Below are 20,775 nucleotides of genomic sequence, written 5' to 3' on the forward strand. Positions count from 1 at the left end.
CATCCCCACTACTCCTCCCTACTTCCCAAGCGCAACTTCCCTCTGATTTTCTCTACCCCCTCCCCCTCAGAGGCACAGGAGGGTGGGGAATGGTGGTTGCAATCAGTTCATTATCTCTGCCACTCCTTCCTCCCCAGGAGGAAGACTCCTCAAACTCGATCTTCCCCCATGTGGGGTCCCTCCCACGAGAGACAGTTCTCCATCAACCTCTCCAACATGAGTCTATCCCACAGGCTGAGGGGTACACTTGAAATATTCCATAACTAAATGTTTTGATTAAGAAAAAACTGTCCAATACCAGTTATGTGATGCAAGTTTATATATTCAGTGTATCTAAAATGTGTGTTGTAAGTGAACATAAAATCATAGAAATAAAAGAGATTTCTGAGTTGGCATAGAATCAGATATATATGTGTGGACTGATACTTATTAAACCTGATTAAAAGAATTTCACCGCTTCTCAGCAGCTCATAATTCTTATTCTCAGAAATTCTTTTCTAAATACCTTATGTAACTCCTTCTTTTTACAATTTAGGTAATTTCTCATTTTATCTTCAACAAACAAGGAAAGCATTACTCCCTTCCTCTTTGCTAATGGCTTATTTACTGCATTCTTTCTCCACACTATATTTCTTTATTTTTCTCTTTTGTTTTTCAAGAAAAATAAAATACAAATTACTTATTCTTTTCTCATAGATCATGGTTTCCAGAGCTGAAATCACTGTTGCTTCTCTCCTCTGTGCATTTCAGCCAATCCTCTGCTTGTTTTGGAGAGGAAAAAACAGAAATATACCAAGTATTCTAATGAAAGCCTTGCTAGTGAGGTGCAGGGAAGAGCGATTACTTTGCATGTTTTGGTTATAGGGTTCTGTTTATATGTTTTCTTTTTCACAGCTTCATGCCTCTGCTGATTTATGGTCAGCCATACCATACTAATCCATATATTTTATTTTGTGCACAAATACTAGTAAGTCTCCTACTTGCTATAGCTATAGCTGTATCTTGCTCTTATTTGAGCAAGATATTTTGGTCACATCTTGTAAACCTTCCTTTTAAAATTCCTTCCCCAGCTTCAGAAGTCTTCAAAGGTTTTAAGACTGTGTCAGTAGAGTTGTCCCCGTCACTCAATAATAACAAAGTTTCCCTGTCATAGCCAAGATACATATTATTCACATGCTGTAATGAGAGTGCTTTTAAGGAAGAAAGCATGAAAATTTGAGTAAATATTCATCTCATGCCATTTCTTGCTTTCAGAAAATTAAAAACAGATTTTCCATCCTTCCCTTTTCATACATACGCTCATAGGCACGAACTAATTTCAAATGGAGGATTGTCTCAGTGTTAGAGAGCTGTTAGAATGCTCCCAGCATATATCTGTCATCTAAAGAGGCGGAGTCTCTGTTACTGGATGCAGAATTTTTGTGATAAACCTTAGAAGAACATCTCAGTGTAATTCCTCAAAGTGTTTTGGTTGCACGATAGTACTTTTTTAGAGAGAGAAAATAAAAATCTGAAATTGCTGATTAAAGCACTGACACATTTAGGTCATAGCAGTGTCATTTACAGAAAGACGTTTGTCTTCAGAGAAGAAAAGGTGAATTCAGAAATCTGTAGTATCTCTATAAAAACTGTTTTTAAAGTTGTCTTTCACTCCTAGAGAATGTGTAATTCAATTTTTTGAGTTTTTATATAATTGCAATGATCTAAATTGCAAAAAAATACAACACAAATTAATATTCTTACATTTGGGTTTCCAATATTTCCAAGAATACAGCCACACCTCTATTCCCTCTTTCCTGTTGCTAAGAACAATGTGTCCAGAATCAACACTTATTTTTAATTTTTCTCTTAACTTGCCAAACTGTTTTGCATGTCAAGGATTATTAAATGGGACTGCCAGTTATTTCAGAGAGCATGTGGGAGAAAAAAGACCTAGTTACCGTTCCAGAATCCAGAAGTGTCAGTAAATCCAAATGATTCCCTTGATGTAATTTCAAACATCTGAAAAAACAAAAGTAACCCAATGCAAATTATTTGCCTTAAATCATTAAAGAAACAAGAAATGAGGCCTGATTCTTAGTATATTTTGTTTCATATAGTTATTATCTGTACAAAATATATACAGAAGACATTAATTTTATATATGAGAGGGAAGGCAATGAAGTATTTCCTCTATCAAAAGTAAGCTCTTTGACATAAGCCAGTGGCTGTTTTTATATCAGGTATCTCAGATCCACTGTATAATATTTGTCCTCTTTAGCACTTTCTAAAGAAAATACACTAACCATTAATTAGTGATAGTGAATTGTCCTTTTGCTTCCTTCTTCCATATCAGTTGGATCTTTGATTTCTATGTGAGAAGGGGAACATGAGTTTATGTGTCCCCTGGGAAGCAAAGTAAGTATCAAGGAGTAATAAAACACTGAGAATTTCAATATTTCAAGAAAAGTCTTTCTTCCTTTACCTTAATTTCTTTTTCTAATAAGGTCTTGTGGTTCATACATACTGGCTGTCATGGTTACTAAACATATTAAAATAAGCGACAGAATGCTATTTCAGTGGTGCTATAGCTGTGATGTAGAGAAGTGGATTCTGTTGGAACAGGAATGAAATCAGAATTCCTTACATAGTGTGGGAGGAAGAATTCCTATCCCTTTTCTCTATTTTGGTTTACTTATTTGTTTGTTTGTTTGTTTGTTTGTTTTCCTTAGGATCCTGGCATTGTTGTTTTTACTTATAGCTCATCCCAGAGGTTCTATAATCTTGACTTTGCACTTTTCCATGCTCTTTTCCAATGGAGTAAATTACTACAAAAATACAAGGTTGTAGAGAAGAAGGGCTGGTTGTGACAACACTTAAGGAAACGAAATAACTATCTGAAAACTAACTGTAACTTTACAGTGATTTCTTTTGTTTGTTGTTTGTTTGTTTGTTTGTTTGTTTTAACAAAATAAAAGGAGACAATGAAAAGAGAAAAAGGGATAACTGGATAAAATTTCCACAGAAGTATTAATAAATAAATATTTTCCACAAAAGTATTAATAAAACATTATTTTTAACATGGAAATTCCCTGGGTGGTTCTGGTGTCCTGTCACACCAGGGCCATTATGAAATCATAGGCATATATATTCCTGGTTGCAAAAACTCCTTCAAACAAGTAGATGCACTTGATTAAGTTACATTTAATAGCTGCTGCTTGGTCAATCCTTCGACTGTTTAGAAGCACATGGTACAATGCCAGATCAACATTAGCAGTGCACCTGATCCATCACAGCAAGTTCTGTAACTCTCCAACAGCATGTGACTTAAAATTCGGTTTCACAACCTCCAAATACAGCTGTTTGGAAATGTGTAAAACAGCTTCCATAAACTTCTCAAAGACCTTGTATGAGAAGAAAGGAGGAGCCAACTTCCATTCAATAGTATAAAACAGAAAGTCTTCAAATTATTCACTAAACTAGAATCTGGTCTGCTTGAAATGCCCAGAGAAAAAGGATTTAGAGATGACTATCGAATAACTGTCATGCATTGCGGGACATCAAAAGGCAGAAGGAATCATAGGAAGCATAATCAGATACACTTGCATTAGGAAAAGATCCTTTTCACCAGTCCTGGAACTCTTCTGAATGAATATGTTCAAACACCTAAGGCAATCCAGAGAAGGACTACAGATTGTAGATTACTAAAAGATTACAAAAATAATATGAAATTTGTCTTTCACATGAGATGGCTTGAAGAGCTTAGGTTTTTATAATCTGGTAACAGAAGCAGCAAGCATATATGACTGATTTGCAGAAAGTGAACATATCCTTGTAATCCTGATGAGAGATAAACACCAAGAACAAAAAAAGAACCCTTTTAAGCTAAGAAAGAATATCAGGGAGAAAAAAGAAGAGGTCATTAGTATTTTAGACTTTCTTCTTATAGATGAAAGAGTCCTAACTTGTAGAGTTTTCAGTATTTGGAATAGATTTCTAGTGAAATCAGCAGGAGTAAAAGCCTTCAAAAAGAGAACTTTGAAGGAACGTAACGTGCTTTCCTACGACAGAATGGGATTTCTCTCAGTGACTTATTCCCTTCTAGTCCATTGTTCCCATTATTGTGTGAATATGTTCTGGTGCCCATACATACGCTATATGTGTATGCAGATAAAACTTGCAGTGTGTAGAAACTACATGTTATTGTACAGTGCTTTTTACCCATGCTAGTGTGTTTTTACCCATGGCAGTATTTGATCTGACTGTATGCATGTGAAGAGTAAATAGAGATATGTGAAAGGTTGGCTAGGAATTAAATGTCATAACCTTTTGCCACTGCAAAGCAAAATATGTACTTTGGGTGTACAGCCCTGAGTCAGTGTTTTTATTGACATTAAATTGTTATACAATATTTTTATTTTAGATAAACACAAAGACAAAGCAAGAACAAATACATTTTTCCAGGAACTAGTTAGGGTACCTTAGTATACCCTGAAAAACAGTGTATAATTTAAGAGTGACTCATTTGGGCACCAGCTTTGGAGGATTGTTCAATTCCTGCTCTATCATGGACTTACAATTAGTCAGAAGAAAGCCAAATGGGGCCTATTTTTACTATTGTTAGTTCAACCACAGTGTTGATGGAATTACTGAAATTGGTACTAACTCACTCACTGTACTGAGTGCAGCACAGTCTTCAAGAAGGTGCAATAAAAAATTAAGGCAGTCCAGCAACCCACTGACAGTGAAAGAGGTGATGTCACCCCTTCCAGCCTCCTCCCTGTTACCCAGACACACAGCCCTGCCCTCTCCCTCATACCAGCTCTGTGGCTGCCCTTCAGAAATCTAATTCAGCTCACTAAGCTCACTATTTCTGTTTTATTAATAAAAAAAAGGGAATGAAGAGTCAATTCCAGGTGCCCAAAGTCAGGACCATGGGAGACAAGGCTATGCTTTTAAACATAAAATATTATTCAATTGTTTGAGTCATGTGAAACTACATTCACAGTCTTTAAAAGGGTGAATGTTTTGTTCTCCAAAACATTGAAGAACAGGAAGGAGACCTAATTTTTCAAGGATTATACCAAAAAATACACTCATTTGCATTTAGTATTAATCTTTAACTCTAAATTGCTTCTGGATAGATAAAAATTTGCATGTATTTGTGAGTGTATGGTATGTATATAAATAAAGAACAACCCAGTTGCCCATCTCATGTTTCAAAACTCATTATTAACATTTAAAGCCAAAAATATCCTTGGCACTGGTGATTAGAATATTATCCAGAACAACAACCCAAAGTACCTAAAGAAGCAACATTAGTAGCCCCATAGTACTGAAGGGTTTCTTGGCTATTTCTAAAGGAGCAAAAAGCAGTTGCAGTATTTCTTGAATCAGCTGGCAAAGGCCCAACCCAATGTCTTTCTCAGGCTAGCAATCTGTTAGGCTGTTACTGAAGTCCTAAGCAGTCCTCAAATTGAGCTGGATTAGTTTGAACAACTGGACATTTACTGGCCCATTTTGACTGAAATGATCCCAGGAACAAATACATGAATAATTCAGCTAACAGAGCTGATGGAACTGTGGTCTCTGGCAAAATTCCATAATACTCTTCCAGGTCTGAACAATTCCAGCCAGCTTACTTCTTTTGTGATGTGGAGCTATGCCTTAAGTCCCTCATGAGACACAGGGATAAGACCTGTGGCCTGCTGTCTCCAGCACACTCAGCTAGTTAAACCTGAGCTGCTCAATCACTTCTACGGCAAGGCAGAATCTGGAAACCATCACTAAAAAAGCTGAAGTTCTTTTACAATAAATTCTGCAATTTTTAATTGTATCTAATGTTTTTACAGATACGGTGTCTTTTCTACAATACTGATTACCATGTTATCTAACAGCTCCATTTGTATTTTTACACTACATCTTAGGAGAGAAAAAGATTATTTTTTTTTTTCTATATGTGAATACAGAAATTATGAATAAGTACCAGGAAAAATTCTTTTAAAAATTTAAAATGAAAAAACCAACTCAACAAATTACTTAACACTATGCCAATAGCAGCATCATGTCCCATCCTTAAGTTCTTTAGTGATGCAACATTAACAAAAGAAACATGGGATGGATTTAATGTTTTATTTTATTGCTTTCATCCATCTTTTTTATGCTCAGTGGTATTTGCAAAAGCAGTGCAGCATATTCTCAGCCACTCCCAACAGAAAAACCCAGGAACAACCTAGGCAGTTGGAACAACCTTCCCTTCTCTTTCTAAAGAATCAGCATCCGCTTGCTGTGCATTTGAATAACATTGTTTTTCAATAAAATGTGGTAAGGTTGTGCTGATTTATTTGCATTATTTTTGTATCTCGCTGATAGAACAAATCCTACAACATACTATGCATAGATAGCTCTGCATGACTTTATGCAAAAGCAATTCCAATGGTTTCTTTCTTCTGTCTTCCTTTTCATCACCTATGCATTTCTTGCATTTGTAAGAATTCTTTGCCAAAGAAATGTTTTCTTTTTCTGAAATGCTAAAATAACTAGTTATCTTCAGACCCATGGATTACAGATTAAGCTATGGGTTTGTGCCTCAGCAGAAAACAGATTGCAATCAAATTTTTATGAGTGTCACACCTTTCTATTTCCCTTAAACTCTCTTTCAATTCCTTATTTTTGTTCAAATGTTCCCCATTGTGAAGGGAATTGCATGAAAATCACAAGTGCTGCAGTTGTACTGAGGAAATATTGCTGTGCTTTGTAATGAGTCAGACTGGATGGAGTCAAAACATATGACTTGGTCTTAAGAAATTCTCACTGAAAAGTAATCAAAAGTACAGATATACATCTATCTGCTTTTTCAGAGTATATAACATCTGGACTGAAATTCTCCCACCATCCAATTTAAAGTGATAAATATTCTCTTTTTAGATCTACTCTGAACTATAAATATATGATATTTTTAACCCTTAGAAATTTATAGAAAAATCTGGAAACAAATTTCTGTGTACAAATTATGATGCCTAATCAGAATAGCTTCATTTGTTTCCTCTTTCCCACAGTGTCAGTGGAATGTTTCATGTCTTCATGCAACTTCTGAAAGCTTTATCTCACACTAAGCAAAGTCCAAAAACGAAGTTATAGACACAAACTTCTCTGTCACTGTAATTAAAGCCACTGACATGTGATCCTCTATCTCTTCTGGTATCTTTATTTACACCCTTCACTTGATGCAGCTTCTTCAAACTGCAACGTTCAAATGTGAATGTGTCCCATGAATGCCATTGCTTTTTATATCTGCATGATAGAAGATGTTTTTGGAGTGTTTTATGATGAAAGGAGAATGATGACATTCACTTTACAGAAAAGGGTTGAATGAAAGTACTTTCACAGTTTTAGAAAGCCATATTTTTTATGGCACAGACTTTAAACCTTGCTTTCACACAATCATGGCAATTACTCTTTAGAAGAAATAGTATTGGAAAAGGGATTGTTGTGAAAGGTGAGAAAAATTTTGCACCAAACTTATGGCTAAATGCCCTCTGAATGTGGAAGTTTTTGAAATCTGAAATAAGTTATTCTTGTAGATTAATTCAGATTTTTTTCCATGAACATGGAGAAAGATTTCATTTATTTGTTGTTTCCCTTTTTTGTTTTGTTTACTTCTCATTTTTCCCTGAAAAAGTCTGAATGAGTTGCCTTGACAAGCATTTTTTAAGACAAGATATATTCCAGGGAGTTAGTGTAAAAGAATTTGACTTCATGTCTTCAGAGGAGGATGGGGAATGGTTATGGTGTATTTAAGAATAATAAAACACAAACCAGAGTGAGATCACTTATCATGGAAGTTTTCTTTTATCATTATCTCACCAGTTTCACCCACTCATTTGAATATCAGCTTGTTTTGAGAATGCTGATGTACTACTGTATCTCACTTGATCCTGTTAACTCAAAAATACATAAAAAGCAGGTTTTGGTGCCACTGAAGAGTCTTCATACCTGTCATGAATAGCTCATTTCACACAGTCTAGGAAAAAGAGGATGGAGAAATCTTTCACCCTGAAAATTCACCTGGTGAAGTGATGGAGGAGGAAAATGTTGTACTATCTATTCTACAAAACAGACTTGTTTCTTGTGGTCTTTGGCTCAGTAAAAATAAACATCTTTTAAGCCTAAAGCAATCTCCTAAATTTAGAACTCTTGGTTGTGTACATATTCTTGTGGACATTATGAAAACAAGAAGTTCACTGTTACATGTTAAATTTATACTCAGTAATCCTGCCAAGAATATTTCCAGTTGACTTAGAAATATGTCAAGCTACTACCTTGGAAAAGAGGATATTAAAATGTTTGTTGATAATTTTGTTTCCCCTGGAAAAAACATTGAGGAGAGAAGCCTTCCCTGAGCAGTCCCATAATGATAGTGACCATGTGTTTCAATTCACAGTTTGTTCTAGTTAAAACATACATGAAATTGATGAATTACTGATACGCACAACTGTTCTTGCTTAAAGAAAGGTATGTAGGACAATAAAATCTTCAAGCAAAATACAGTATCAGATCAATTTACAGAACTCTGATCTTGAATGTACTCATCACTTTCCTGCCAAAGTCCAGTGTCACCAGGTGTACAGTTGTCACAGCAAAACTCGCTCTCTGACAATTACTGTTGGAGCTTTCATTCAGAAGTGTGTCATCTGTTTTCCACTAGGCCCAGTGGGTAGATCACTTAGGTGAAAATAGGTGAAAGCACATGGTATGGCTGAATATCACCTGATTAATTTGAATTGTATTGTTACATACACCCATGTACATGTATGCTTATATAATGTATGCAAACAATACCTTGTATATTGGCTAATTGAAATATTTTTTATTCCTACAAGCCTGCAGAAGACAGCAATTATTTAGCAAAAAGTCAAGAATTTTACTCTGTATTATTAGGAGACTGAAAATATATGTGGTGCTATGGGCAAGTGTCCTGGGTGATCATTTGGGTTACCACTACATGACTGACATACAAAAGGTTCACTTGAAAGAAGAATTACTCTAAGACACTCTGCCCTAACTGCAAAAGAACCTTTCTACACCATCAGTCCATTCCTGTATCTCCTGCCTTCTTGTAGCCATAACTGGCACAGAGAGACAATGTTTTCCTACGTTGCTTTGTTTTCAGTCTTCCTTAACAGAAACAAACAGAGAGAAGTCATGCATTGTATTAAACAGTTATTGCAAAATGAATCATTATCTGACATACATCAGAAAAAAATATGAAATTAATTATGGCATGTTCTAGCTACAGCATTTGGAATCTTGCCATTTGCCAAACTTATTTTTCTTTCTTGGAAACAAGTAAATGTCCACTCAGTTTGCTTAGATACTTGTTACTACCAGTTCTCTTATCAATCTTAGCTGTTATTTATCCATATAGCATCATCAGTATTTGTTCTTTAAGAGCCACAAACTTCCTGCCACAAAGTGAATGTATTCCCAAGTAAAGAAACACACACAAAAAAGGAAGAAAACACCAAAACACAGAAATAAGGAACTTCTTGCTGAAAAGAAAAACATTTACCAAAGCCCTATTTTGTAGAGTTCTCTAAGAAAAACTTTAAAGGTCTGCATAAGATGGTCTTCAAAGGTCTCGACAGCAGGCTCTCTCAAACCAATGGGGGAATGGGAAGGGCCTCAAATACCAAAATTTGGGCTATGAGCCACAAAACATTTAACTGTTGCTTAATTTGAAGCAGACAAGTAGTCCAAATGACTGTAAGCTCTGTGTGCCTGTGTCTACCTGCTTACTTACTTACCTGCCTGCAGCTAGCAAATTCTTTTCCAAGCATGGAAGTCATTCTCATGGAGATGTGACTTCAGTAGGAAACTGTGTTGTCACCTAAGGTAACAAATGCCTAATAAATTCCTAATGAAGACAGGCAATTTGTGGCTTTCATACATTAGCAATTCACCACAGCAGATTGTGCTACAACAGAGGTCCAGCTTGATCTCTAAATTCATGTTGAAATTCTGAACAGATTTATCTTCATAAGGACTTTACCTCATACTAGCAATCTTATTTATCATGTGCTAGTTAAACTGAGTAATGATTTTTTTGAGAAAAACAAGATGTGTGAGAATTCATCTGTTTAGTTGAGCTCTAAATTACAGCTCATCTGGAAACAAATAAGTCTAATGATTACATTGAGAATAGTCTGGTGATTTTTATCATGTTAGTGTTACAAAACAAGGAAGTTTCTTGAACTGTTAGGATGCAAATAACTATGGAGGAGGGGAGTTGACTATGTGTTGGGACTGATATTGGTCCCTTGTTAAGGGCCTTCTTGGCAAAATTTGCTAATTAGACTGAATCATGTAGAAGGTTTTAAACTAAATAACTTTTTTCTTGGCAAGCAATCATAAGGTTAACATTCTTTTAAATATCCAAGCCAGGGTTCGGGTGATTTTCCTGATTTTCCAGATGAAAAATACACATGTAATGTTCCTAGAATATTGTTTGTTACGCTTTAGGTTTTTTAGTGGAGATACTAACCTGCTTAATTGCTTTAGAAAATGGTAATTTGAGAGTAGTTGTTTCTTATTGTTGTTTCACTTTGCTTCATTTTTGCATGCATTTGCAGACCTATGCTGAATGAAAAGCTTAGTAGAGGCAAGATTCTTCAGTTTTGCTTTTAGGTAAAATAGATTAGGTTAGCAGTATGCCTTCAGGTGTCTCTTTCTGCTTTATATTTATTTACCTGGTAGAAAAGCTGAGGTTCCTTGTCACTGCATGCATTTTGCTTGTAGTAATTACCCTGAGGTAAAGGCTTACTTAATAATCAAAGACAGAGTGAGGTTTCTATAATTGCGGGGTTTGGAGTGGTGGTTGCATGCAGTTGGTAAGAGTGTGAAGCCTGATGCCTGCTTTTAGTACTCTGAAATTATTACTGTTTATTAAATATTAAGAAATTTGCTTTTCCCTTCCAAAAGAACCTACATGGAACCAAGCTTATTCCTATCTTGCTTTCAGATACATTTTTTCTGAAATAGTGTCTCTAGGTACATTCTAAGTAAAAATTTAATGCAACTCTGCACTTTATCCTGTAGTACCACACCTTTACCATGGCTCCCAAACAGAGCAAGCCAAGTCAGTACAAACCTAGAAGAAACAACTACGCATAAATACTCATATACAATAATTATCAAATTGCATTAATATAAATTTAATTAACTTAGTTAAATGGCAAAGCTCATCCAATAATTTCCAGTAAATATGTACATGTTTTTATTCATACTCCTCATTAATCACATGAATATTATTCTTTGACAGTTTTATTCTTTGAACGTGTTTATTGGAGAGGTGGGCAGCCTGCTTGCATGTAACAGAGAACCAAATCTGGACAAATTTGTTAAGAATACCACTGTAAATGAATCAGTTTCGATGAAGTGATTACTGAAATTCACTAATGTAGAGACTGATTTAATTTACAAGAATATAAATAAGTAATAAATAGAAAATGTAAATAAATAATGAACCAGAACTGAAGCACAGAAAAGTATGAGACCATGGGCTCTGAGTAAAATTAGTATCCCAGTATCCTGATTCAAAAAGGAAGTAATGAGGAAAAAGATAGTGCAGGGCAAGCACAGATTATATTTTCTCTAATATGTTCCTAGTCTCAGGCATTTTCAGTTTATCAAATTTCTTGAATGTCATGTAGTCTATCTATCTAATAACTCCTCCCAAGTACTGGCACTACATTTCTAAGTGTCTCTCCAGTTTTCTTGAACACAGGTTTATTTTTTAATATAAAATATCATTTAGCAAAAAGTTCAAAATATATACAACACCACTGCATGATGAAACACCTCTCTCTGTTTTAAAATACAGCTTTATTCATGGGCCCCCAGTTCCCATCCTGTGAAAGACAGTGAAAGGTCTCTCTAGCTTCTACACAACTATCTCCAGATATGATTCTGAAGAACTTTACCATATGCCTATCTGGTCATCTCTCAGTTGAACATCACTCAGTTTAGTCATTATTCATTCTGAAACTGTTTTATACCTTTGATCGTCCTTGTTGTTCCTTGAACTTTTTTGGTTTCTGTTGTAGGTCTATATTCAGCTCAAGTGAGATAAGGAAAAAAATCAGAGAATTCTAGGAGAAGATGAATCATATATTTACAAAATGGCATAAACATTTATTTGGCATTTGCTCTTGCATCCTTTTGTAATAATTCATAACATTCCTTTTTGTCCACTGCTGAATGTTAAGTCAGTGTTTTGACGGAGTTATTTATCATAGCACCGGTTCACATATGAGGAGCAAAGTTGCAGATTCCCAGGCCTCATGTAAAGCTAGGATTTTCTTTCCTTACGTGCATCCTGTTATACATGTCTAAAATGAATGTCAGCTGCCTCCTCATTACATTATCACATAGGTATCTAAGGTTCTTTAGCTGTCTTTAAATGCTCTAATAAATAGTTTTATCTGAAAACTCTTTCACCCATTGAGAAAATAATTTTCTAAGTAATTTAGAAATATGTTGATAGGCCAAGATGCTTATCCAAGATGCTGTGGAGTGCAGTGGAACTATGGTGGTAACCTCTCTCGTAATGAAAACATACAAATTCTATTTTGATTATCTTTAACCAGTGTTTTATCAATGGGACCTTCTCTCTAATTCCATGATAACTGAGTCCCCTTAAAAGTCTTTGGACAAATACCCCACAAGTCATTGGAGAAGTAAACTAGCAGTCAGATTACCAAGAAGTTTGCAATGCAGGACGTCTCTTTAGTAAAGCTCAACTGATTCCTCCCAAAGGATTGTAATTACCCATGTTTCTACCCTCAATTAATTTAATCTATATTAAGGTTGTGATCCCTTAGATAATTAAATGTTTAAGTATTTTGCTTACTTGAGTCACCTTTTAAACGACATGAAGCTATCATAATTAAATGTTTAAGTATTTTGCTCACTTGAGTCACCTTTTAAATGGCATAAAGCTATCTAAATGGATGAAGTGCTACATCTTTTTCAAGAATGTCCTGTGCTCCACTACGAACAGGCAATCTGATCCTTTTACAACTACACAAAAATATAGATGTATAAATGCACCCCCAAACTCCTACGCTATCACAAAAAGTTATTCTGTAATGGTGATGCATTACAATGACTCATTTCTGACAGCTAAGCTTCTGCTAGAAGCTGGAAGAAGCTCTCATACAAACAGATACTTAGTCTGGAGAACTAGAGGTAAAGAATGGTGTTTGGTGACAGAATTTTTCATCATCCTTTGGGCTCATTCTGAATTCCTGACTAACCAACAGCTGGGAAACCTTGTATTAGAAGTGACACCATTTGGGTTAAAGAAATAAGAGATACTAAACTAGAGAGATAGATAGATAGATAGATAGATAGATAGATAGATAGATAGATAGATAGATGACAAAATAAAATTAAAGAAACAAGACAAAACAAAATATGAACAATAATATTAATAAAATACAATAGACAACTGTCAGTGATTTCCAGTCTAATTTCTTGGCAATTTTTCAGAGGAGCAGAGATGCTTGGATGACTCCTCATACAGCTCAAGGCTCCAGGAAACAATATAATACTAAGTAATTTAAAAGCTTTGCTTTAATATTCATAGAAGCAAGGATTCTCAAAGCTCATAATAGACTTTCATTGCATGTAATGGTTGTGAATAAGATTTGATTCTGATAAAGTCTTCAAAGTAATGCACACTATCAATTTTTTGCATATATGAAAGAAAAGCACCCAGAATTTTGTAATATAGCTGAGGTGAGAGGCAAGCAATTATGTATTTTGAAATACCAAAAGATATGTAGTCAGAGTGGAGCAGGATAAAGGAATAGGAGACTTTAGAAAAGACAGTATCTTCTAAGACATAAACACAGAAATAGAAATCTTGTCCCATCTCTACAATTCTGTCATTTCAAAGGATCCTAGAGAATGTCATATCATTTTTGAGTCAGCAGTTAAAACAGCTTCTTATTTCTTATTTCAAACCAAAAGCAGCCTCATGAAGGAAGTCCTTCAGTTGCCTCCAATTACTACATGCTGGTTTGCATTGCAGGGCAGTCTCAGAGTGCATGAATTGAGACACTTTAAGGTGAGACAGATTTACAGCTCAGGACTTCACTTCCACATAGTAACACTTCAGCTTATAACAGACATTCACTTCATGTGAGCCGAGAGCTCATCTGAAGTAATCTCTCCCACTGCAAATGTGTTGCATGGATGTCCTCAACAACTTGCTACCAGCCAAGGCAGATATAGCCAGAATAAAAGGGACATCAATAGCTCACACAGTGGAACAGTGCATGTGTGCTATAGCACCCAAGTACTGCTTTGCTCAGCCTTCAGAGCTGCATGTTACAAAATTTATAAAATTGGATTGTTATGACTCCATGTGCTGACTAGAATTAAGTTTAGCTTATGGTAATACTTAAAATGTATGCCTGGAATTTACTCTGCTTAAACCCAAAACAGATTAACACTGAACAGGAAAAGTAGTTGAGTATGTGCAGCAGATGTATTTTCCACATTTTGATAATCAAAAGTGATACTTGGCCTGAAGTTCTGTTTTCCTCAGTTCAACTTTTGAGTTAGATGCCAGGTGTTAATAAATACCACCTACTTTGGTGTTACACCTGTAAGACGTAGCAGTTCCAAACTCAGGCACTTGAACACCACTTAAGGTCAAGCCTTCAGCTCTTTGTTCTCTCATGACAGACTGAGAAACCATATTATTTTAATACAAGTGTTGAATTTAAGGGCATTCAGCACACACACACACAAACCCCAATTGTACTTTTCAAACCCTTGCAGGTATGCAAACATGCCAGCAGAGTACATGTATCAGTCAGCCATTATTATCATGCCTCTTTGCATGAGACAGATTCAAAATTGTACCCAAGTATCCCACAAACCACAGTCAAGGACGAAATTAACAAATAAAAAAGATTTATTATTTTGTCACAGCTAAAAAAGTCATAATTTGTCTTAATCACAGGTCTTTGCTAAGCATTATTCCATTTGTTCATGAGCAGATGTTCAGCATAGACTACTTGGTGAAAACATATTTACTTTACTTGACACACAAAAAAGACCAATATTGGCAAGTTTGTTTAAACAAGGAATCCTCTAGACTATGGAACTCCTGAGGCAGCTACAAGATAGATAACATCTAGCTTCTGGAACAAGGGCAATGAGGAAATTGTTTCAACAAAGCAACAGTGAAACATATGGAGTTATTACAGACATCCACGTAATAACTGGGACATGATAATTACAATGTCAATCAAGGTGGAACATGATCAGAAACAGATGAAAGGGAAGGCAAAGATCCAAGCAGAAAATATTAATTTCATTCAAGTGAAGACTAAAAGATGGTAAATACAAAAGGAATTTAGACAGATGACAGCAAAGATGAAGACTTCAGCAGAAGCGAAAATGAAAATTTTATAGTACAGGAAGCCATACAAAAGATTCTGCAGATAATTAGAGTAACCACAGAGGGTACCCAAGGGAAGACAGCTTTGCTGAGACAACAGGAACACTTGGCAGTGGCCAGAGAAACGTGATGGAGCTCTACAGCAACTAGATACAGTGTTCTAATATGTGAGTCCTTGCTGTCCAACAAATGGACGTAAGTTCATAGCTTTAACTCTCCTGTGTCTGACTTTCCAGACATCACATTGCTTTTCAGGCACTCTATTCTTTTCTAGACTAATCTCTCCAGCCCAAACATCATTTCGGCATGCAAAGATAGCTTGGAAATTTCTACAGTACAAGTAAAGTGAACTCTGACTGAAGCAGAATGAAATTTTATAGAAACTGAGAAGGGAAACCGGGCTGCCATATTTGCCAGTAGGAATTACAGCACACAAAGTTTCAACAGCAGAAAATGGAACAGATGAGACAGAGAGGTGTTTTGTTGTTACATTACCATGAGTCACATCTAATGGAGTACTGTACAGGACGTTAAAATCATAATAATAATTCCACAAAAACTGGTCAGATGAGAAAAGTCAGTGCTTCTGGAGATGGATACACAGTATAGATATTTTGGGGAGGACTGCATAATTGTAATTATTTATTGCTTTTCTGAAAATCTGTTTGCAAGCAGGATATGAAGAATGACTTTTTCTGTGTAACATACACTGCTGTGATTCGCAAGATCTCAGTAAATTTGCAGTAGAATATTCAAAGGTACAAAGAGGGTACTATGCCAAAAGAAGCAGTCAAATGGTTTAGACCACACAATACAAAGGCCTGCATGACAGTCTTAGGCAGGTATTCATAATCAGACAAGGCTGGTGATAAAAACTGAGCTCAGATGAGTTAAGTGTTAGCAATCTCTAACCTACACTGATATTATTAGCAGATTATCACAAGTCTGCCTCAGGCCTAATGATGAGGACATTATTTGTCTGAGGTATTTTTAATGGTAAATGGCAGAGGGAGTGTATTGTGATACTATCTTTTCAAATTAGTCACAAATAATTATCAGAAAACTTCCATTAGCAAGAGGTCTCTTATGTGAGGCTCAGAATCAGTGAGACTAGCGTATCAACATAGGCCATTGTCAACCAAAATCTCATTAGCTCACAGAGTCCTATCTGAAATTCTACGTTCTTGGTCTCACTGCATGTCTGGTGGTGCAACAGTTAGGAAGAGAAATCAGAAAGTATAGAAACCAATGGATCACATCCTAATGTGATGATGAATCCAATGAAGGTGAATTACAAAATCCAGAGGACAGACTAAGGATCTAGTCATGACAGCTGGAACAGCAGGAGGTGTAAATCAAGAGCAATCCACAGCAATACTCATCCAAGGCTAATATGTAAAGTGGCATTACAATGCACATTCCTATGCATGATTGCCACTAAGGATCAGAAAAGTGATAAATTTGTTATGCCCTCCCTTCACAGTTACTTCTGACAGTGAAAGAACAGTGGTGTAAATAAGATAAGCATAATGGTCCTACATGATCTCTTTGCTGTGTATTCTAGTTTGCAATGATTTGGGGTTTATTTTGTGGAAACACATATTTGACATTGCTGTTTTGTAATTGATCTCAGAGAGAAAGAAGATAGTTGTACTAAATTCCTTTATTTATTTTTTTTTTTTTAAGAAAAAGGAAGAAGAGTAGAGGTAGAAGGACTATTTCACATCTCAGGAAACAAGATGCTTCCTTGGTCTTATTGAGATCTGAAAATAATTTTTTATCTAACACTGAAAGAATATTTGTGATGTATGTGCCTAATGAAGTAGTATATTTTACCTGAGTCCACTCATATGAAAAAAGTTTAATTTTTCCAAGCCTGATAAAATTGTAATATTTGTTAGAATCTTCACTAAAATATATTCTATAGAGAAATAACATGAATCTTATATGAGATGTGATAGTCTTCCTAACATAAAAATTCATATGATTTTCTGCCACTAAGCTAAGAGACAAAGTAGAATGCTAATATTTACACTATGTTTTCATTTTTTCATGCTGTCACAGCTGTGATTATTTAGATTAAACAAAACAGTTCTATTTTAAAGCAAGAGACTGTACAGTTACTTTAAAGAATTAACAGAACTTCTAGAATATTTGCTTTTGACTAATGAGAGATATCAATATTAAATAAACAAGCCAAAAGACAAATATGCACATTATCTAAATAAAAAAGAAGTTAGAAGAGTAGTTTGGCTATATACTTATCCAAACATGCATACATATCTGAGGTTACCTATTTAAAATAATAAATATCTCCATTATTTTATTGTCCTACATATGGTTTTATTACCTTTCCATTTCCATGTATTGTTCATAAGGAATAAGGAATACTACTTGTACAGCTAAATTTCTCCTTCAGTGACACAAATTTAATAAATCACAAGACAAGATATAAATATATTTTTACCCACTGAAGTGAAATGAAGGTCTATACTTTGATGTAAAACTGTCAAACACCACATTGGTTTTACTGAGATTTAAAAAAATATATTCAGGAAAAGTACTGAAGTGTGTTGATTTGGTTCATATTTAGGTGGTGCCAGTTCTAGAACCTGTATTAACAATTATAAATAGAGATCAACAGATCTCTTCAATGTTGCTTTTGTCACCTTCCTTGGTGACCTTTCATGACCATTCCAACATCTAATAAATTACTTCTGATGGATCTGGAGTACAGAAAATTCAATCTTATCTAACAATGAATAACTGCAAATTCAAAAAAAAAGCTACTTATACCAAATAACCTAGGCAATTTTATTACCATTCATAGCTTTTCTGTCTCTTTTTCACTTATTTTCTGTCCTCACATCGTATATCAAAACATTTCCCTGCAAGTTCATCTCCATGTTTTAACTTCATACGAGTTTATGCCTCATTTCATATTCTGTAGATGTTTAGACCATGCTTCTGTATTTTCTTCATTATCATCATTATTATGCATAAGGCTAAATTAGTTACAGATCAGCATGCTCTTATGACAGGTGTGTTCAGATAAAATAAACACAAATAATGGCTTTGTATATATATATATGTATATATATATATATATATATATTCTCAAGGTGCTTCAATTTACAAGTAAACATTAGGAATAGTATATGAGTAGTTTCATTGAATTGACGCAGCTTACCTACTAAAGTTTAAGCACATGTCTAAATATTCGCAAGATCTGATCTTTGGAAGAGGAATAGCTTTGTATACTAACTGTATAATAAGATCCTTTGATTTTGTCTCTGAGGCAAAAAAAAAGCTGGGACCTGTCACAATTTTCTAGTTTATAAATGAGAATTATTTCAAAATTATTTGAGTTTGGACATAAAAGAAGCAATGAAGCCCTATATTCCCCTGATATTCTCATACACTTTTGGCAAATGTAATAAGTGTTTTAGAAGAGTTTAACATAAAAATAAAAGATTTGTTTTGGGATTTATGGTATATCATGAATATTAAAAGTTGTAATCCTGTGAAAAATTTTCATCCATAAGGACTCTAGCCAAGTTCTGCCTAAAGAAACATAAATCTGGAATTTCTTTATTGAAGTCAATGGATATGTTCCAGCTTTAAAGGGCTGCAAGTAAGAGTAGAGTTTCACCTCACATTATAGTCACAATCAGAAATATTTCAGAGTAGGATATTCAGAAAATTATTTTGATATAGTCTTCCTCTGGAAGGAAATATTTATAGTTGTTATGCTTTCAGCTGGAAAAATATGGTTATTTATTCCAATCCTTGCAAAATGAGGCTGATAGTTTTGCCACATAGGATGAACACAAGACTGAGTCATGGTTACAGTATGCTGGGTGTGGCTACAAAAGAAAGAAATATTCCTTACCTTGACAATATTTGTTTTTTGGGGGGGAGGTGAGGATGGGGCAAATATGGGTGATTTTATCAGTGAATGGGTGTGTTCCCAGCAAATTAACTGTGTATGCCAGCTGAGTAGGGTTCTCTATGAACTTTTAGTACCAGAACATAGTAGCAAAGACAGCAAATTGTCTAATAAGGAATCACAGGAAATCATGAAGTTGTAGGAAAACCCTCACACTAAGTCTGAAAGTGCCTAAAGCATCTGAGAGAGGGATACATTTTTCACAACAAAAGCTTTTCCAAGTTTCTGCTATTGGGTGCAAGGACAGGTAGATCACACATAGTTACCATATTTGTCCATTTATAACTTCCAGATTACTCACTAAAATCCAGTGCAGTTTAGCAACTACGTGGATTAAACATAGGTGTCAATATCATGTGTAAAATGTTAGAGCAGAGCATTTTTTCTGTTGCTTCTGGTCTGGAACAGCCTGCTGCTATTCCTTCCTGGAACCCATTAGCCCATGTTTTCATCCAGCCTTCACCTTCCACTTCAAGCTCCCTCCTCCCCCATTTCCATGGCTCATGCTCCCTGTGACCACAGACACACTGCTGACAGTACCTACCCTCTCCTTTCACCTTGCAGAAGTCACCTGAACGTCTGACTTGTCTGAGTACTTCTCAGAGATCAGAACTTTAAAAAGGCATGGGTTACTAAATGCAAATATTTGCTCGTGTAAGAAACGCTGTCTGTCTGTGCACGTGCGGAGCACATTCCTTCCCACCTTCAGATTCCATTTCTGTGTGTGAGGTGAGAGCCTCAGGACCTCTCCCAGAATCCAGCAGAACGGGGACTGCCAGCTGGGCTCTGGGAAGGGTTGGTCCAGGGAGGCAGCCCAGATCCCAGGCCCACAGATGCTCACCATGCCTCCTGTGACAAGCGCTCAGGGTGGGCCTGTGACATGCACCGGGCCCAGGTGGCTCCCCAGGCCCTGCCACGGGCCCCTCGAAACCACCCGTCCCCTTGTCACCTGCTGGGACAGGGCTGTGTGGGGTGGCCTATGGGATCCACAGACACTGACACATTCTGGACACACAGGCAGTGGCACTCCCAAGGAGGGGAATCATGGTGAGCTGAAAAACCGTCTTCATATTTAGCCCCATTGTCAGAGGGGCTGAGAAGAGGTGAAGGCCCCTGGCCAGATAATATACAAACACAGCCCTTCACAGGGAAAGCAGCATCAGACAGAGATGGATACTCTCCAAAAGCATATGTAAGCAAGAAGAAAGTTACAAAATGTGTCTCCTTCCTTGAATACAATTCTTTTTTTTTTCATTTTGTTAGTGTTAGTCCCATTCCTTATGTTTCTCACAACATCCAGTGGTCGGGCTGGCGATGTGGGAGCCATTTCACAGTCTCAGAGAAGTTCTAGCAGCGGGTAATCCACCTGATG

The 20,775-nt window shown here is 35.9% G+C and overlaps 1 protein-coding gene and 1 long non-coding RNA gene across 4 annotated transcripts in view; one reads left to right on the forward strand and one right to left on the reverse strand.

The window, feature by feature from the left end:
* Positions 1 to 20,315, reverse strand: part of LOC147653036 (uncharacterized) — a 23,938-nt gene extending 3,623 nt beyond the window's left edge. The window contains exons 1-2 of the long non-coding RNA XR_015287510.1: positions 20,245 to 20,315; positions 1,941 to 2,001 (exon numbers count right to left, since the gene is read on the reverse strand). This is a non-coding gene — a long non-coding RNA (uncharacterized LOC147653036). The remainder of the gene's footprint in view (positions 1 to 1,940; positions 2,002 to 20,244) is intronic.
* Positions 19,868 to 20,775, forward strand: part of HPGD (15-hydroxyprostaglandin dehydrogenase) — a 46,502-nt gene continuing 45,594 nt past the window's right edge. Inside the window, exon 1 of one of the 3 annotated variants that reach the window (XM_086891439.1) lies at positions 19,868 to 20,595. Coding sequence is in view for 1 of the 3 variants with exons in the window: in XM_023924986.2 (XP_023780754.2) it covers positions 20,448 to 20,450 (3 nt within the window). In the remaining 2 variants the exon portion in view is untranslated. The remainder of the gene's footprint in view (positions 20,596 to 20,775) is intronic. The other 2 variants (XM_023924985.2, XM_023924986.2) reach the window with 2 other exon arrangements.

The sequence above is a fragment of the Cyanistes caeruleus genome, chromosome 5 (genome assembly GCF_971803275.1).
Source record: "Cyanistes caeruleus chromosome 5, bCyaCae1.hap1.1, whole genome shotgun sequence".
Classification (NCBI taxonomy): Eukaryota; Metazoa; Chordata; class Aves; order Passeriformes; family Paridae; genus Cyanistes; species Cyanistes caeruleus.